Source organism: Saccopteryx leptura, chromosome 3, assembly GCF_036850995.1.
Source record: "Saccopteryx leptura isolate mSacLep1 chromosome 3, mSacLep1_pri_phased_curated, whole genome shotgun sequence".
Lineage (NCBI taxonomy): Eukaryota > Metazoa > Chordata > Mammalia > Chiroptera > Emballonuridae > Saccopteryx > Saccopteryx leptura.
The window spans coordinates 108,778,534-108,798,077 of NC_089505.1; the positions used below are offsets into that span (position 1 = coordinate 108,778,534).

The 19,544-nt window shown below is 52.4% G+C and overlaps 1 protein-coding gene across 1 annotated transcript in view; it reads right to left on the minus strand.

The window, feature by feature from the left end:
* The window catches only part of CSMD2 (CUB and Sushi multiple domains 2), a 597,382-nt gene that overhangs the window by 238,609 nt on the left and 339,229 nt on the right, over positions 1-19,544 (minus strand). Inside the window, exons 12-13 of the mRNA XM_066375796.1 lie at positions 16,256-16,368; positions 279-461 (exon numbers count right to left, since the gene is read on the minus strand). Coding sequence (XP_066231893.1) covers positions 279-461; positions 16,256-16,368 — 296 coding nt within the window. The remainder of the gene's footprint in view (positions 1-278; positions 462-16,255; positions 16,369-19,544) is intronic.

Sequence of the window (19,544 nt, forward strand, 5' to 3'; positions counted from 1 at the left end):
CTGTGGCCTCTACCTTGCTCTCCAGGGTCACCAGCGAGGGTAAGACGGCATGGAAGAAGGTCCCCAAATGTCAAGGGCAACCACTCTCAGTGCTACAGTCAACGTTACTGCCAGAACTGAGGACCCAGCCGGCAGTGTTGTGAGGAGTAGAAGAGACCAATCAGGGTGACCCGATTGCTAATGATCGGCAAGGTTCCCAAGGATGGGGCCCCTGGAATGCTGGGAACGGGCCGGCCTCTCGGTGGAGCCCCCGGCATGGCCTCCTCCCGCTCACTTACACACACAGCCTGGCTTCTTAGCCGACCACTGGTTATTCTTTTGGCACGTGATTGCCTTCTGCCCCACCAGCTCAAAGGCAGGCTGGCACTCAAACTTGAGCGTGTCCCCGTGGCGAAAGCGCGAGCCTTCCCTCTGGCCGTAGGCGGGCACGCCAGGATTGCCGCAGCTGCCCTGCTCGATCTCTGAAAGATAGGAAGAAAAAGAACAGAGACAAAAGGTGACTTCGTTCCTCTCATGTGGCGGGGGTGGGGGATGTGGGGTGGGGGGTGGATCCATACAACATGCTCTACCTACAGCTCCTCCGCCAGGAATCCGTGCGCGGAGTGACACGGGTGGGGTCTTTAATGAGCAACCCTGCATCCAAGCCTCCGTGTCCACAGAACGTGTTCTTAGGTGCTTGGCTAGTTTCATTGTGGGAAGGTGGGACTACATTTTTTGTGGGATGCCTGTCCCACCAGCTCACCAGTCCCAGGGTCTGAGACCGCCTTCCTGAACCTGACTATGCATTTGTATCGCTCACGCCGCTTGACAGGGCTCGAGCGCAGCCGGTTCTTGAGTGGCGGGCAGAGCGCGGGATGAGCGGGCGGGGGACGCCTGGCTGCCCGCCTTTCTCCAAACCAGAGATTAAGTGAGAATCAATATTTGCTGCTTTCTGATATAGAAGCACTTCCTTGAAGATTTTTTTTTTTAATTCCATTTGCAACGGTAGCAGGTAAAATGAAACAAATGACTTGTTAGGTATGCTTTTAAGTTCATGTGATTTAACAGTGGTGAGTCAGGCACGGAGTGGGAACCCTGAGACAGCTCTGGGGGCCTGGACTCAAGGGCAGGATAGGATGGCTGCCTCCTGGGAGAGTATGGGGACCCAGAGGCTTCAGCAAAGGATCTGTCCTGGCCAAGTCCTGGGGTTTCCTCTGGAGGACGGAGGATGTACCTCCACTTCCACCAGCCTGGCGTTTGGAGCTGTGTGAGGTGAGGGTGGGGGAGGCGGGAGGGGAGGGCAGGGAGGACTGCGGAGGGGGAGGAGGAGGAGCTCAGTTCCCAGGGAGGAAGGCGTCCTGCGGGAAAGACAGGGAGTGGTGACCCAGTGACAGATGGTAGGTGCGGACTGGAAGAGTCCCATGATTTGACAGGGAGGGGGCTGGAGTAATGGGAGGTTTTTGGACACCTTCCCAGGCTTGTCAGGCCAAAGGGACCCTGGCTTTTCTGTAGACACCATTGTGGGCTGTCAGGAGCCACAGTCCCCGAAGTTGCCATGTGTGACCTAACAGGATTGATTCTGCAGGAGCTTGCTTACCACCACAGCTGGGCTTCTGTGAGCTGATCTGTGGATGGGCATCTGACTGTCATGTTCATGTTACTCCCCAAACCAGGGCCTCCCGCCCTCCGCTGAGAGCTGGCAGAACCAGACATTCTGAGGCTGGGAGTGTGTGTGTGTGTGGTCTTGGTCAAAGATCTAGGGACCTCGAGTGCGCAGGGGAGGACGTGGTGGGGTCTGTGTGGTCACACTACATGCCAGGTCCAAGGACTCAGTACAGATCAGCTCACCCACTTCCCATCCCATTGTCCTCTCGGCCTCACCCTCTGCACACACACCTGCTGAGAGCACTGACCCCTCTGCTCTGGCTCTCCTCTGCCAGGGCTGGGGGAGGGCACACACAGAAGCATTCCTGGGGAGGTGGTCCTTTTATTCCAGGTCCTGGAGCTGCTGGGTCTCTCAGGGAAGGGAAGAAGTGTCCCCTGTGCTGAGTCAACCTGGAGAAGCGAGCGGGAGGCCCAGCTTCTTCCAGGTGTCCCCGAGCAGGCTCTCCCTGGGCATGGGCAATTCTGAGGCCTGGGCAAAGGTATTCAGCCTTTGAAGACAGAGCTGAATCCCACTTCCCAGGATAGGACCCAGACTGAAGGTTTCTGAGTGAGGGCCCACCATGTTGTAGAAGATACAAATGGGGGGGTACGCCTTCCTATGTTCCTGCCAACTGTAGCTAGTCTAAGTGTGATCAGCTCAAGAGCACCCGTGTCTTCAGAGCATGAAGGAAATCTGCCCTGCCTGTGGTGTGGACACGGGCCCCCACATGCCCACATTTGCTCTGTATCTCCTGCCATCAATGCAACCAGAAGCCTGACACAAGCACCTGCTATGTGCCAGTCCCCATGCTAGAGACCTGAGATCTGGCTGTGGGCTCTGCTGTCCGCGGCTGAACAACCTAGTCATGACACAGCATGACACAGCAGGGTGGTTCGTGGGGCAGAGCGCCCAGAAGGGCACGTAACTCAAGGTGATAACTTGGAGGGTGGGCTGAACATAGGATGTGAGGAATGGGCACTAACCTTAGGCACAAGATTTTAGGGATCACCAAAACCTCAACCATCAATACAAATAAATCTTAGTGCAATATATATTTTTTTAGACAATCAAAATTAATGCCTATCCATCGAGTCCAACATTAAGAAGAGCACCAAAACTTAGAGAGCAGACCTGACCTAGCGCCGCAGGAGTGGCCTCCACGGCCTCACCCTCGTCCTGACCATCAGAGCCAGCTGTTATTTCAAATGTTGATATTCTTACGAATAGATATTTTGCATTAATTGTGATTTTTAAAAATTACATTAAATATTTATCTTGATTACTGAGTTTTTTGGCATCCTCCATCTCCTTTCAATTTCATGCCGAAGGTGAGTACCTTGCTCCCCTTACTCCAGGCTTCATGGAGGTCATGTTTCAGTGGAGGCCTAAAACCTGTGCAGGAGTCAGCAGGTGACAGGACCAGTGGGATTCACTGTGGCATTATTTATAATAGCCAAGACATGGAAACAACTGAAGTGGCCATCAACAGATGAATGAAGAAAATGTAGCATGAATGCATGCGCGCGCGCGCGCGCGCACACACACACACACACACAAAATATTATCCAGCCATAAACAAGAAGGAAATCTTGCCATTTGTGACAACATGGATCAAATCTGAGGGCATTATGCTAAGTGATGTAGCCAGACAGAGAAGGATAAATACTGTATGATCTCATTGATATGTGGACTTGAACAAAACCAAACTCATAGAAACAAAGAGTAGAGTGGTGGCTGGCAGGGCTGGGGGGAGGGGGGAAAGGGTACAAACTTCCAGTTATAAGATGAATAAGCTCTGAGGATGTGATGTATAACGTGCTGACTCTAGTGAACCTGTCTGTATTGTATATTAGAGAGTTGCTAAAGGAGTTGATCTTAAAAGTTCTCATCACACACACTCACAAAAAATTGTAACTATGTGAGACGATGGTCGTGTTAACTAACCATTTTGTAGTGATCATTTCACAATATATACGCATAGCAAATCATCGTGCTGTACACCTTAAACTTACACAATGCTACTGTCAGTGATATTTCAGGGAAACCGGGGAAAAGGGAGGAATGGGTGGGAGAGAAGGGAGAAGTTCCCACAGAGGAGAAGAACTCACACACAGTCCCCGAGGTAAGACAGTAGGGGTGCAATGGCAGCAGTGACAATAACCAACTAAGAGTTATTATAACTAACTTTCGGTTTTATAACTAATAACTTTAGTACTGATTACGGGCCAGCAGCCACTCTGAGCACTTTAGATATATTGACTCATCTCATCCTTATAGTAACCATGAGAGCGAGGTACTAGTATAGCCATTTTGAAATGGAGGAAACTAAGCCACAGGGAGACCATGCAATTATCCAAGGTCACAGAGCTAGGAAATGATGGATTGGAGATGCAAACTTGGGTTGTATAGGTCTATGGCTCTTAACCACTGCCCCACACTGCCTGTCTACAAGCACTGGTGGTGTCAACACAGTGATGAGAGAGGAGGCTGGAAAAGGCATGCCAGGCCAACCTGTGCAATCTGCTAATAAGCCTGGGCTGTGGATAACAGGCTACACGAAGCCCACAGAGAGTTTCTTTCAATTTAGCAATTCATACTGTGTATATTAAAAGATCACCCTGACTGTTATTTGGAAAATGGTCAAGGGCAGTCATTCTGGAGGCAGAGAGGTCATTCATTCACTCAACAAACAAACTGAGTGTCTACTTAGTGAGCCACTGTGCTGAACATTGGGGTTTCAACAGAGAACAAGGTAGACAGAAGCCTGGCCTCTACGGAGCCTCCATTCTGGCAGGAGACTCACAATAATCTCGGAGGTATTTTGATGGCATCCTGGACTGGGCACAGGTAGAGGGGCTGGGGAGACAGAGGAAGATACAGGAGGTCTAAGGCTGGGAGAAGCCATGGGCCACATGGAGAGTAAGGATACTGGGGGTAAGGGAGAGGCATTGGTCTATAATGACCAAAGGGTTTGGCCTCGGACCCTGGGTGTGCTTTCACTAAGACGAGAATGCAGGAGGAGCAGCAGGTCTGGAGGATCATCAGTAGGGTGTGCTGAGTTTTGAGGTGTCTGTGGTACCCCCAAGTAGACACAGCTTGTAGAAAGTGGCAACATGGATCTAAAGTTCAGGAGAGAATTCTGGTCTAGAAACACAGAATTTGGGATTCAGCTCATAGTTGATAAAAGAAGCCATGAGAAGGATGAGACCACCCAAGGAGAGTGAGAAGAGCTGTCACTCCAGGACAGAACAGCTAGGAATTCTGTAGGGACCAGCACAATGCTAGGTTAAAATTCTGGGGAGAGGTGGTTCCCAGCAGCTTGGAGGGGAATGAGCTCCAAGGGGACCCGGAGCATGGCATGCCTCGGGGAAGTTTCAGTAAGACTGAAGGCAGGTTAGTAAAGGGGGTGGATATGGCGGGAGTAGACAGAGTGATGGGGCCCATGCCCAATGGGAGAAGAGGAAGATGATACAGCAAGAGTAGAGGCCACTTAGAGGTGGCATTCCTTGGAAGTGACAGAATAGAGAGAAGTTAGGTGGTAACAAATCAGGCATATGGCCTCGAGGGGGGGCATTTAAAAATATTTTTAAGATGGGAGAAACCTAACCATGTTTAAATGCTAGGGAAGGAGAGAGAGAAATAGAGATAAAGACAGATGGAGAATAAAAAAAGAGGTAAGTAGAGAGAGAGTGAGAGCTACTACATGGCTAACTGAAGATAAAGGGGAGGAACGGGGAACAATAGCAGGAGACCGTGGAGAAGGCGGGAGGCCCAGGACCCAGAGCTCGCCGGGGAGCTTGCCTTAAACACCAGGAAACTCTAGGAGGGAAGAGGGAGAAGGTGATTACAATGGACTCTAAGGTAGGATCATAGGAGGCTGAAGGGGGCACTGTGAGGAAGAAAGGAGTGAGAAGGGCAGAGGAGGTGGAGAATCGAGAGGTCAAGGGCAGGATGATGAGCAGGAGCAGGGGAGTGATGAGTGGAAAAGCTGAAGGGACAGAGGGTCCCAGGGCAGGTGGGTGAAGCTAAGATTTCAGAGGTGCTGGAAATCAAGGTTTGGCTGCAGCCAGAGTGGAGTGCACAGAAAGGAAGTGAGAAGGTCAAGAAACAGAGAGGCAAGGTGGTAACAAGAGTAGAGAGGAAGAGAGGATGTCACTGGTGAGGAGGGCGGGAAGGGCCCCGGTGGCGATAGCGGGAGCAGAGGCTGATGCACAGGTGGACAGTGAGCGCATGAGCCCACCTCTCAAGTGGAAGCTCATGGGCCCTGGGGACATGAGTCACTCACATTGCAGAGGGCTACGAGGTGATGATGACCTCAAGGGAAGTCAGGTTTGAAGGAGCATTTGGCAGAGAGGTCCAAGGCATTGGAGAGGGGATGCAATGGCCACAGAACCAGGGCTGGATGGAGGGGAGAGCCATTGGGAGCTCCTTGCAGAAAGGCGGGGGTGGTGGTGGCTGGTAGCGTGCTCCTGTCCCTCTGATGCCCCTTGTCCTGGTCTGGGCCTTCCCTCCAAGTCCAGCATCAATCCCTGCTGAGAACCCAGGGACCTGCCTTTCTGCAGGGGGCTCCCTGTGCTCCACTGTCCTACCTGCAGGGTACTTGACCTTGACCCTCCTGGTCAGGTACTGACCAATGCTGATGTCAGGGCCCAGAATTGCAAATGGACAAACCAAATTCTGTCTTGGAGAAAACCCTGCGTGCAATTCTCTGTTATCTGGTTTAATATAATTCCATTTTATTATACTTCTCTCTCTCTCTCTCCCTTTCTCCTTTTGCCAACCGAAAGCCAGCTGGGAAACATGAGATGAGCGCTTCAAAGACGTCTCCAAGTCCCATCCGGCCTGGGCTCCGCTGCGCCATCAGCTTGCTTTCCCCTTTCCCGGCCGTGCCATTCCTATCCCCGGTGATCAACCTCACTGTCTTCTCCCCGGGTTTTTCAGTTTCTAATACCAAATTGAAATCCTCTTTTGTGACAATGTCTGTTCAGAGGGAACTGCCTCATGCGCCTCTGTAAATTCACCATCGGATGTGTTCCGGGAAGGGCAGCACCACGTGGCGGAAGGGGGCGGTCCCAGCCGGGGACCCGCTGCCTTTCCAATCAGGTGAGACTTCATTTGTTCCTTCATGTATTCACGGACAGGCATGGCTCCCGGTCACACAGCCAGCTCCTCACACTACAGACTGCAGTTTAAGAGGTCACTGCCTCAAAGACGTGTTCCTTTGACCAAATTTCCTCGAGATTCCCCTTTTCCTTTCCCCTCTTGGCACCCCATTCTTTCCCTTTGTGGTCCTGACAGTCCTTTGTAACTATTCATCTATTTATCTCTTTAGTTACTGTTCTAGACATTGGGGATATAACCGTGGGAGAGGGGTGAGAGGACAGAAATCTCCACCCCCATGGAGCTTAACTGCCTCTTCCTTCTGTTCACCCATGAACCCCCTTTTCTCTCCTTTGGCTGCTAGGTTGACCTTGTCTCTGGCTTCCCCACCCAACCTACGTCCTACGAAGGCAGGCGTTGGTTACGTATAGTTGATCACTCTGCACCCGGCATTTAACAGTGCCTGGGACACAGTGGCTATTTTGTTTAGTGAGATGAGGTTAGCTAGTATTTATTGCTTGGAAACGGTGCCAGATGCCACGGTCAGCACCCAAGGTACAGAGCAACCTGATCCATGACCCTGCCATTGGTCAGGTGGGTATAGAAATAATTAAAGCTTAAATGATGAGGGCAAGGGAGGAGGTGTGCAGCTGACCACATAGCCTTCGGGAGAGCAGAGGAGGCAGCGCAGGCCTGGGCTGGGGGAGGCGGGGAGGTCTTTATGGAGCTCGGCCTGGATCCTGCCTTCCCCTCCCCAATCACAGTCCTCATTAAGCACTGCAGGTGGCTCCTCTTCTGTTCTCCACATCCGGCAGCCTCTGTTCTCCATCCCTTCTCTCACCACCTTAGTCCATCCCTCCCGATTTCTCACCTGGATGGTGACATCAGGCAAAAGCAGGTCCCCTGCCTTTTCCCTCTATTCTGTACTATGAGAAACAGCATGAGATTGCTCAGAAATAAAAATCCATTTATCACTGTGCTTTGCTCATTGATCCCCCCATCCCCTGGTTTCCTAAGATCCACAGATTAAAGACCAACTCCTTGGCATGGCAGGACCTCTGCCTACTCCCCACCCCCAACCCCAGCTTTATTGTTGGCCATTGCCGACCTTGGGATTTACACAGCACAAAACTGAGCCACCTGTAGGAAGGCAAGAGGGTATGACGGTGACAAGAGAGGGGTCTGGTGTCAGCACATCCCGGACCTGAACCCTGGTTCTGCACCTTGAACACATTTCTGGTTCTTGATGAGCCCTAGTGAAACTATAAAATGGGAGCGGTCATGATACGACTCGCCTTCTGGCTTGCTCTGAGGATCTCATGAGCTTGTGTATCTAAGACAATTGTCAGAATGTCTGGCACGCGGCATGCACCTGGGTACCAGTAGGTGTTTCTTCATTGTCAGGTTTGTCCTGCTGGTGGCCGAGCCCAGTCGCTCTCACGTGGCTCTAACTTGGCACCTGCTGTCCCTTGGTCCCTGAGTGAGCAGCCCCTGCTGGCCCACCACACAAAGCACCAGCTTTCAGCGTCAGCGCAAGTGCTTCCCGGCCTGCGCTCTCGTCCAGGCTGTCCTAGGCACTCTCCCCTCACTCCCAGGTCCCCCGGAACATTTTCTATTATAGCTGCAGTTTGGGCACACGTTTCTCCCTGTTAAATGGTAAGATTTGAGGACCAAAATGGTGTTTTTGAACTGTCTACTTCCAGCTGCTAGTCATGTACAAGGTGCAGAAGAGATAATTCAATCAGGAATGATAGGGGAAGATGGAAGGAAAGAAGCAGGAAAGGAGAAGCGGAGGAAGAGACTGTAGTGTCTGGGGAACAGTCAGAGCTTCAATGGGGCAGGAAGTGATGAAGAGAGACAAGGCCAGATGGTCTGAGGGAGACCGGGGAGAGCCTGATTCAAGGACTGAAGGGCTGTCTGAACTTTATCTTGTACGTTGTCAATTCCTCAAAGCGGGGGGTTTGAGGATGCTGACTAGAGAGCAGAAGGGATGTGTCTCTAGAACCTAGGGCAGTCTTCTGCATACAAAGTGCCGCAGATCCATTGTTCAATCAGCACAAACTCCTGGCAAGTGACCAGGACATCTTTGGTGCATTAAGATGACCTCTGGGCATACCTGGATCTCATGGATTTACCTAAAACCACAGCCCACTCCACTCTTCTACTGATGATGGAAGGTCATGAGGAGGCATGCACGTGTATCTTGGGGCATTTGGGCACCTCTCCCTGCACATGGTTTTCACGAACGGGATGAGGTATGGGGGGGATGAAGTGTCTGTCGTTCTTCCCTCACCTCCTTCCTCCACAACACGGTCCTTAGGTGTGTCACAGGCTGGGGAGGGTGAGAAACGAGGTGAAGATGAACGTGTGGAATATCTAGGTCTGCATTTGCCCCAAACTGGAGCTTGCTATTTGCAAAAGCCCATGCACCTTGGCAAGTACATCTCATTGACAGATTATTTCCTGTCAAACGTTGATGCTGTAGCATCCTCTCAGCTGTTAGCCACCCCGCCCGCAGGGACCAGGACTGACGGCACAGCGTGGGTCCCACCGGGCCTTCCTGAGAGGAGGCTGCCTGCGTCTAGGTGAACTCCAGCTCCCAGTGCCCGAGAGAGCTCAAAGGGTATCCTGGAGACTCTGTGCGTGTCTTAGGAACATCCCTGGTGCCATGTTCTTGGATGAAGTTGAAAAGTCTGGTCCTCTAGGCTTATGGGGATGAAACAAGAAGAAGTAGAGGTGTCCTGAAAATAGCAGATTGGAGCTCAGAATGGTTAGGTGCTGGGTATCCCAACAGGAGGAAAGGCGGTGTCTGGAAAGGGGTTCAGTCGGCGGTGCTGGTCCACTGCCCTTGGCCTCCTACCCAGCCCGGGTCCAGCACACCTTTCAGGAGGCTCACCTGCGCCCACCAGCAGAGGGCTAGTATTGGCCATCATCTCCCATCGTGCTCTAAAATTTTATTTCTGCGCAAGTTTTAGCTGCAACCCATGCATATGTCAGCTCTCTAAGGCAATCTGTTCTCTTTTTCAGGGATGTCTGACCAACCCCTTTTCATTCTTCAAGCAAGTCTCAGGGTCAGAGACTATCTCCTCCCGGAAGCCCTTGCTGATGCTCTCAAGCAAGATGAGCAGCCCCTCCTTGATATTTCCCATCTTCTCGCACTTCCCCGACTCCTCGTGAGGACAGGCTGTGACTGAGGTGAAGGCACAGACTGTCTTATTGTCCTTTCGGCGCCAATGACCTAGGCAGTGTCACCACACAGAAGAGGGGCTTAGACGGTATTGAATACCCCGGGGACCTCATCCCAACAGGAGTCCTCTGGGCTGTGGGGCATCCTCTCTGCATAATCACTGCTTCCCCGCTCCTCCCTCTCCCCAGGGCCGGGTCCCAGCTCCTTCCTCTGAGCCAGTCTCCCAGATTTAGCCCTAGGCTGCCAGGTTCCAGGCTCCCAGTCGGGAAGCAAGGAGACTCCCAGATTGATGCTAAAACTTGTTAGCAAGTTGTATGTAATTTTATAATGTTTCTGGTAAGTGCTAATTGCCTGTTCCTTAAATATTTCTTGTTCTACTGAGAGGCAAAGCAATCTCAGCGATGAATGTATTTCCTACAGCTGGCTGTCCCTGTGGAGGGGGACTGAGTTTCTAGGCTCAGAGGACTCAGATATCGGTGGAGCCTGAGTCCCCTCTTCCACCCCGCCCTGGGATCGTGACAAGCAGAGCTGGAGGAATTTGGGGACAATAAATCTCCCAATTTTCCCACTCAGGGGCTCCCACTATTAACAAGGCGGTAGGGATGACACTGCAGAGCTACCTGCCTGCTCCAAGGAAGCGTCTCCCTACCTGCACTGGGGCAGAGGGGGGATTGAGATGACGGGGCCAGGTGGGCCTGGTGGAGGTCTCTGCCCCCTGGGAGCTGCATGCCCCCTGCCCGTCCCTGAGCCAAGATGTCTATGCGGTAAGGAATTCTCCAGAAGCTGGGGTAAAAGGAGGGCCCGGGGGGGGGGGGTAATTCTGAGGGCCGCGGGTGCGGATCAGGTCCGGTCGGTCGAGAGAGATGCAGGATTGCGGAAGCAGGGAAGGGAGCAGGCTTTTAACTGAGTGTTCGCTAAAATGCCAGGCCTTCCCCCGGCTGCTTCACCACACCGAGTCCTTGTCAGACCCCGTGGGAGGTACACGTTTTGCAGCCCCTCTTCACAGATGAGAAGACTGAGGCTCAGAGATGAGGAGAGACAGGCTGAAGACCAGGCACCGAGCCAGTGGGCAGAACTCAATTATAAGCTGGGTTTGTCGACCCCAAAGCCAGGGACAGTGGACAAGGTGTGGGCTGCCGGCAACTGAGCTCCAGGAGGTGGCAATGTGGGTGAAAGGGGATTGAAAAGGTCTTGAGGAAGGGTGCCCTATTGAGCCTGTGCAAAACGTCATTTCAATTGAATTCTGCGAGGTTTTCAGAGCACTGGGCAAGGCCCTTGGGACTACAGAGATTAATAAACTGGAATTCTGCCTAGAATGGATTCATAAACACCAGAGTTTGGCTTGGAATTAGCATCACAGAGAGCCTTGGATGCCAAGTGAATGATTGCACTTTACCCTAAAGTAATGTGTGGTTGTCATGAAAGTTTTTTTAAGTAGGAGGAAACTGTGCCAGACTTGGATTTTAAGAAGATTGCTGTGCTGCATGTGGCAGATGGGTGGGGGTGGGGGTGGGGTGGGGGAGAGGCCTGGAGTCAGGGTAGGGGGTCTGTGCTGTCATTCAAGTGAGAGGTGATGAGGGCCTCAGCCATGACAACGACAGGGGATCTGGCACGCCACAGAAGGAGAACTGACAGAGTCTGGGACCAGGGTCAGAGGTGGGAGAGGGAGAAGAGGGAGGTGGAAAGGAGGCTGAGTGATGACATGGGTGGTGGCGCTGCTCATCAAGATGGGGACACAGGGGCTGGGGGGGGGAAGGGGAGGGTTGGAGATGAAGAGCTTCGCTTTAGATAGTGTTATGGACTGAATGCTTATGCCCCCACAACTACTAGGTTGAAACCCTAGCCCCCAATGTGGCTGTATTTGGAGATGGGGCTTCTAAAGAAATAACAGAGGTTAGCCTGACTAGGCGGTGGCACAGGGATGCAGAGGACCGAGTTTCGAAACTGCGATGTCGCCGGCTTGAGCGTGGATTCATCTGGTTTGAGCAAGGCTCACCAGCTTGAGTCCAACATCGCTGGCTTGAACAAGGGGTCACTCGATCTGCTGTAGCTCCCCCCCCCCCCCCGTCAAGGCACATATGAGAAAGCAATCAATGAACAACTAAGGAGCTGCAACGAATAACTGATGCTTCTCATCTCTTTCCCTTCTCTGTCTGTCCCTATCTGTCCCTCTCTCTATCTCTGTCACACACACACACACACACACACACACACAATAAAGGTTAATGGAGGTCATAAGGGTGGGGCCCTGATCCCATAGGGTTAGTGTCTTTATAAGTAAAGACACAGAAAACTTGCTCTCTCTCTTTCCGTGTGCACGCACTGAGGAAAGGCCTGGGGAAAAGGCAGCCATCTGCAAGGCAGAAAGAGAGCTTGGACCAAAAACCCAATCAGCCAGAACCTTCATCTTGGACCTCTAGCCTACCTAGAACTGTGAGAAAATAAATTTCTGTGGAAGGCACCCAGCAATGTTATTTTATTACGAGCAGACGAATACAGATGGGCTAGGCTGGAGCTGTCTGAGGGAGAAGCTATATAGAATGTGCCACAGGTGGACTGAAATGGAAGTGGGGAAAAGATTTGGAAGCCATCAGTGTTTGGGTTGAGGTTAGAGCTGTGAGAGTGGATGTGACCAACGGTGGAAGGTTCGAGAAAAAGAGAACAGAAGGCTAAGGACAGATACTGAAAGGTGCCTGCCCTGAAGGGCAGTGAGGAGCCACGCAGAAGCTGCGAGGGAGTGGCCGGCGCAGTGACGCGGAGGCCGCAGGTCGGGGAGGCCCAGGCAGCAGCACGGCCTTTCTCATCACCCGCTTCTTTCACGGTAGAGGGGGCTCCTCCCCACGAAGGTCTGAGAACAGTGGGCTTCACTCTCAAAGAAAAGGCCAGTCGTAGAAGGGACAAGAAGGGAAAGGCAGGCCCATCCGACATTTGGTCCTTCCCAGGTTCTTTGTACCATGGGACAATTTTCAAACCCTGTATGAGGCCTCAAGGCTCTCCTGACCTGGCTCTGCCTTCTGCCACTTCCGCCTCTGCTCCCTACACTGTGGCCATGGTGACCCATCGCCTTTCTCAGCCAGTCTGGGGAGCCAGGGCCCTAGGTGGGGAGTGCAGGTGTCAGGCCAGGACCTAGGACTGGGACATATCAGCGCAAGCACAGGCCGTCTGAGGACTGGCAAGGGGCCACGTGTTCCCAGGAAGAGGGGGTGCCCAGGTGGAGAGCAGTGGCGATCACGGGAGTTTTGGGAGGAGAGGAGCTTCAGTGGCCCCTGGGACAGGGCTTCTGTGCCGGGAGCTTTCTGTGATCTCATTTTACTTTGTTAACAATGCTATGAAATTGTCCTTATCATCTCCATCTTATGAGTGGGGGAACTGAGGCTCAGACACACCATGACTTTCCCAAGATCAAACATCCGGGTCCTGGTCCTGGTCAGTTGGCTCAGTGGTAGAGCGTTGGCCTGGCGTGCAGGAGTCCCGGGTTCGATTCCCAGCCAGGGCACACAGGAAAAGCGCCCATCTGCTTCTCCACCCCTCCCCCTCTCCTTCCTCTCTGTCTCTCTCTTCCCCTCCTGCAGCCAAGGCTCCATTGGAGCAAAGTTGGCCCGGGTGCTGAGGATGGCTCTATGGCCTCTGCCTCAGGAGCTAGAATGGCTCTGGTCACAACAGCAATGCCCCAGATGGGCAGAGCATCGCCCCTGGTGGGCATGCTGGGTGGATCCCAGTCGAGCGCATGCGGGAGTCTGTCTGACTGGTACCCCAAGTCTTCATATGACTGTTTGAAAACCCCGAGATAATGCACATAAAGCTTCTGGTAGGCTCTCGACAACTGCTAAGTCCCAGTGAATTCACACCAAACCGTTCTAGTTCCCCTTTCCCGTATAATGAGGGGACACAGCTCTCACGTGTCCCCTGAGTCTACTCCCCACCCCGAATAAACATTCAGGGAGTTGCTAATCTTTGTCATTGGGCTTGACTTTTGTCCTCTCCTTATCCACCTGGAGCTGAGGCCCCCACAATCTAAGTTCAGTTATCAGATGCCCGAGCGGAACAGAATAAAACACAGTAGCTCCCTGGAATAAATTCTGGTAGTTAATTTTTTTGAACTTTAAAACACACATGACATTTATCCCTACGTGATCTGATCTGGTCATTTAGCCCGCAATCTCTCTGCGTGCTGACCGGGGGCACTGGCATCTGGTTCAAGCTCCTGCTGTTTACATCTAATCTGAGCCATTGATGGAATATGGAATACGGGCTGACTGAGGGCATGTGGGCGACACAGCTTTCCCCACTTTCGGAAACATTCACTGCGCAATCTCCATAGGTTCAGACACGGGAGAACTTGAGAAACTTCATGTCCAAGTCCGTTCCCATTTTTCAAAGTAGTGTCAGAGCTCAGACTGGAAGCCAATGACTTCTTGTCTCCTGCTCTCCCCACCGTCCCACAGCTGCCTGTGGGCAGCTCCACCCACCAGAAGAGCGCATTCATTCTTTCAACCACCTGTGTGCTCACTCATTCGTTCTTCACTCCTTGCAATTCACAGCGCTTCTTGTTTTCACGTTCTTTCTCTCACCATAATCTTCACAGTAGCCCTGGGACCCTGGGTGTATTATTATCTCCATTTCACAGATAAAGAAACGGAGTCCTAGAGAGGCTCCCTGACCTGCCACGGACTAGAGACAGTGAGAGAAGCAGGACTTGAACTCAGTGCCTGTGCCTGCTGTTCTATCCCACCCGGACACATGTTTTCTACTCCTAGAACAGTGCATTCACTGTCCTCACCCCGCTGGGCATGGTGGTATGATAGTGTTAGGGCAGGAACTAGGGGCTGGCCTTCTGTTAGGGATTGAACTGTTCCCCAAAAGATTATGTTGAATCCTAATTCCTGGTAACTGTGAAATGTGATTTTACTTGGAAACAGGCTCTTCACAGGAGTGATCGATTGAAGGTGCGGTCATACTGGAGCAGGGTGGGCCCTTTATCCAGTATGACTGGGGTCATAGAAGAGGCAAAGAGAGTCACACAGGGATGCATGTGACAACAGAAGAAGAGACCAAAAAGCTACAGCTACCTATGGCCACACCACCCTGAACACGTCTGATCTCATCTGATCTCAAAAGCAAAAAGCTACAGCTACGAGCCGAAGAACACCAAGGACAGCCAGAAGGATCGCCATGGGAGCTGGGACGAGGCGAGAAGGGCTCTACCCTGTCTCAGAGGGTGCACGAGCCTCCTGACACCTGGAGTGCGGGTTCAGGCCTCCAGCACTGGGAGAGAGTAAGTTTCTGTTCAATTGAGGCATCCGGTTTGAGGTGCTTTGTGAGGGCGGCCCGGGGAACTCACACACTTCCTGTGCGTCCCGTGGATACAGAGTGCAGGGCCTGGGACAGAAGAGCCCTCAGACTACCGGGGGCACGAGGCACACAGAGTGGAGCGAGTCCCTTGGCATTGCTCCCCTACACAGTCTCCTGCAGGACCCTCAGGTCTCTGAGTGGGGGTGCAGGAGGGACACCTTCTCCCCCTCCTGTCTCTCCAGTAGTCACCTTGCCATTGTAAAGATTTCCTGGTGCCCAGAAAGGATGCCCTTCTCCGTGCTCTGTGGGCTCCGTCAGCTCTGCCTCCCCGACTGGAATAGCTCTTCTGTTTTCACTTCCGTCTCACCGCTAGAGTCCGCCCTTCCGGCAAGGGGCCCAGAGCGGATGTGTCTGTTCCCTAGTGCTGGCTAGGACCTCACACCTAATGCAGAGTTACATGACATCTGGGGGATGGCTTCTGCTCCCCAGTTTGTGGGGATCAACATCAGCAGTCATCGGACAACAGGAGGTTTGGAAGTGTACCAAAGGGTGACCGACGGTGGTGGCATCTCTTGGGCCCCAGAGTCTGCCATTCCCTTCATGCCTGTGTCCATCAGGAAATGAAGGTCACCCTCATCTGTATCCTCCCCAGGTCACTAACAGTGTGTGTCTGTCCTTAGCCCTGTGCACAGTCCTCATCGCTGTGACACCCCAGTCGGGAAGCCTGGGAAGCTCCTATCTCCAGTCTGAAGACAAAATAACTGAAGCTCAGCAAGTACAAAGGGCCTTTGATAGGTCGACACAAGCCAAGTACGAATGAGGGATGGAACCGATGGACCAGCCTGGCGCTGTGTGTCCAGTGATTTAAGTGGTGTCTCAGGGAATCCTCAAAACAAGCCAGGAGACCCAGTGGACAAAGAAAGAGGCTGTGGCTCAGAGAAGTCAAGAAGTCCCATGTGCCTAAGGAGAGGAAGCTAGTGCCAAGCAGAACCGGGACTCAAACCCAGGTCCCGACTCCAGAATGAGCTTGTTGGCCCCCCAAGAACAGTTACCTTCGTAAGAAGCCTTGAATCCCAGGGAGCTGCCGCTGCCGTCGGTCTGGAAGAGGAGCCACATTTGATGGTGGGTGCTGACAATGAGATCTGGGACCGATGTACCTGTCAGGCTGTCAAGAGAGAGAGATTTAAAGGTGTGCATCTCACTGTGGCACCCCAACAGAATGACTGACCGATGACACCTAAAGAAACATCTGGGGGCCAGACTTTATTTGGGAAAATTCTGAGCTCCCCGGTGTTTCTGACACTGGAGCCCAGGGGCACGTGCTCCACGTGCTGGGAGACTCAGCGCCTCTCCCCCTCGGCCACCGGCAGACCTTGAGTCTTGACCTCTATTTCCCTGCCCAGGCCTCTGGGCTCATGAGAGAAATCTGTATCCTTGCTGGTTCAGGGGACAGGGTGAGCTGGAACCAGATCTAATCAAGGGGTGTTTACATTCCTGCAACCTCCGATCTCTATTGTGAACTGTACCGCAGAAAAGAACCCGGCCATTCCTTTCAATGAGATATGTTGCCTGCCCCTTCCAGTATGAGAAGTGAGGCTTACAGTGCCACCATCACCCAGGGCCACATGTTCCCAAAGGAAAGAGTTTGGGCATGGGGAAGCTTTGGATACAACTCACCTTTACCAGGCACCTACCTAAGAGAGACAGCTTCACATCCATGATCTCACTAACCAGCATCTCATTTAATGCCCCAGTAGCTCACTGAGGTAGGGGTAATTTTTATCTCTACTGTACAGACAAGAAGGCAAAGGTGCAAAATGGTCGATGGCTCTCCTGAGGTCAGCTTACTGGACAGGGGCAGAGCCAGAGACCACCGCCCAGCTGAGGTTTCTAGAAGAAACCCGGCTTCCTTCCTCTTACTGCAGAGCCCAGGAAATCACTAGCACAGAGGGAACTGGGGGGCTGTGGAGGGGTGATTGGATTAATGGGTCTGCTCCACCCTGGGGTCTCAAAGCTGGGGTCGGGGTGTGGACTGGCTGTGGAGATGCCCAGCACATCATGGGTGCTGTCTGGGGTGAAGCTGGGACAGACCACCTGGGTACACCAGCCCGGCCTGTGTGACATCCCTGATCTGGGGGCTCTGACATTCTGTAATGAGTCAAGACTGAGGCCAGGGCAGGGTTGGCTTCTGACTCCAGGGTGGCAGGAAGCAAGAGAGAAGGCCAAGGCCTCTGCTCTTCCTGTTTGGTCCACTTGAGACAAGCAAGGAACCCGACTATCTTGCATGTGTTTCCCTGAAGGTTTGAGATTGATGTTGCCTAAAGAGAACTGAAGATGGTAGGTGAGTTCCTGAGCTGCTACAGAACTTGTTGGGAGTGTATATGTGCTAGATTGGTCCAGTGATCGGGGTATCAGCCCTGGCTGTGGGACCTTGGGCAAGTGGTTGAGCCTTTCTGGGCTTTTTTACTTACGTTAAATAAGGGGTTTGGGTTGTATAATCCCCAAGAGTCTTTTCAGCTCTGCTGTCCTAAGGTTCTCTCTATGGAAAAGTACGCTGGGGTGGTGGGAGGAGACAGAGGTGGTACCCTGGCCTCCTGGGCACACTGAGCTGATGTACCACACAGGTCAGCAAACCAGGCAGGTGAGTGATGGGGATGCACCAAGAGGAGGGGCGAGGTGGGTGTGATGGCTAATATGAGGTGTCAATTCACCTGAGCCCCGCGGTACCTGGATATCTGGCCAAACATTATTCCAGGTATGCCTTTGTTTTTGGATATTAGCATTTAAACTGATAGATGGGGTAAGCTGATTGCCCTCCCCAATGTGGGTGGGCCTCATCCGATCAGTTGAAGGCCTAAACTGAACAAAAAGACTGACCCTCCCCCAAGTAAAAAGGGATTCTTCCTGTCTTCTTGAATGTCAGCTGGACCATTTTTTCCCCCTGCCTTGGACTTGAACTGAAACATCAGTTCCTCCTGGGTCGTCAGCCTGCTGGCCTTCACCCTAGAATGACATCATCTTGCTCCTGGGTCTTCAGCTTGCTGACTCACCCTGCAGATCTTGGGACTTGTCAGTCTCCATCACTGTGTGAGCCAGTGCCTTACAATAAATCCTCTTCTCTACAGGCACACCCATTTGGTTCTGTTTCTCTGGAAAACCCTGATTAATGCAGTGGAACAGGCAGAAAGTAGATGCCCTTCGGGCTCACATTCCATTCCTCTCTCCTGAGAGACTCTGGGTCCTAGCCCTGTCACCTGGCTCAGTGAGTAACATCAAGTATTCTTTAACTGCCCTGATAGGATATTCTCCAGGTAGGTATAAGAAAGGTGTGGGAAGTTCCCAGGACAGAACAGCTCCTGGACAAGCCAGCTATTACTGAATAGCTATCCCTCATTCATCATTCAAACCAGAAGGCACTGGCTTAGAGCTAGCCTGGCTGAGAGGGGGCAGAGCACGGGACACTATCCCTCACTGAAAGCAAAAGACATGAACTCAAATGCTGCTTCTGTCACCAACCATCTTTGCGACCAGTGGGCCTCAGTTTCCCCACCTGTTAAATGGGGATAATAACACCTTTCTCCCAGGGTTGTGTTGTGAGAATTAAATGAGATAACTGATCTGAAAGTTCCTATCACAGTGCCTGGGCACATAGTAGGTGCTCAGCGTATATGAAACCCCCCCCTCCTTTTTGGCAGGGGAAGTGGATGAGGTCAGGCCTGTCTGTCTCTGGAGCTGGGCCACCTGCATCAAACAAGATCATTTTCTTGCTTCATGTCAGGCTAATGGTGGTGGGCACAGGAGGAGCTAGACGGCCGCATGAGCCAAGACCCAGGGTAATGGAATCCTAGGACACCCGGTATTCAACTCTCCCTTGACCAGACCATGTCACACTAGACTTTCTGGGCTCAGAAAATGTGGCCACTATGCCCATTTGGTCCCAGTTCTTGGGAGCCACCCATTCCCAGATAGTTAAGAGCATGCAGGGTGGTTAGCAAAAAACACTTCAATTGTCTCTGTCTGAAGTCAGACTGCCATGTAGGAACTTGGCCTTGAGGAAAAACCATTGGGTGGTGGAAGGAGGGCCTGCATGGAAGCAGACAGCCACACAAAGCCTCTGTTCCCCTGCTCCCTAAGAGACTGCTCATTCTGTATACTTTTCCTGTGGGTTCCAAGTGAGAATTTGGCCCAAGGCTCTGTTTCCCTCAGTTGGAGTACAGAGAGGCTTAGGGACTGTTGCTGAGACTGGGAGCACGACAGGACACTTGTGCTGGTCGCCTTGTGGTCTGGGGGACCAGGTCGGACCTGGCAAGCCCATCCCCCCACCCTCAGTCAAGGTACGCA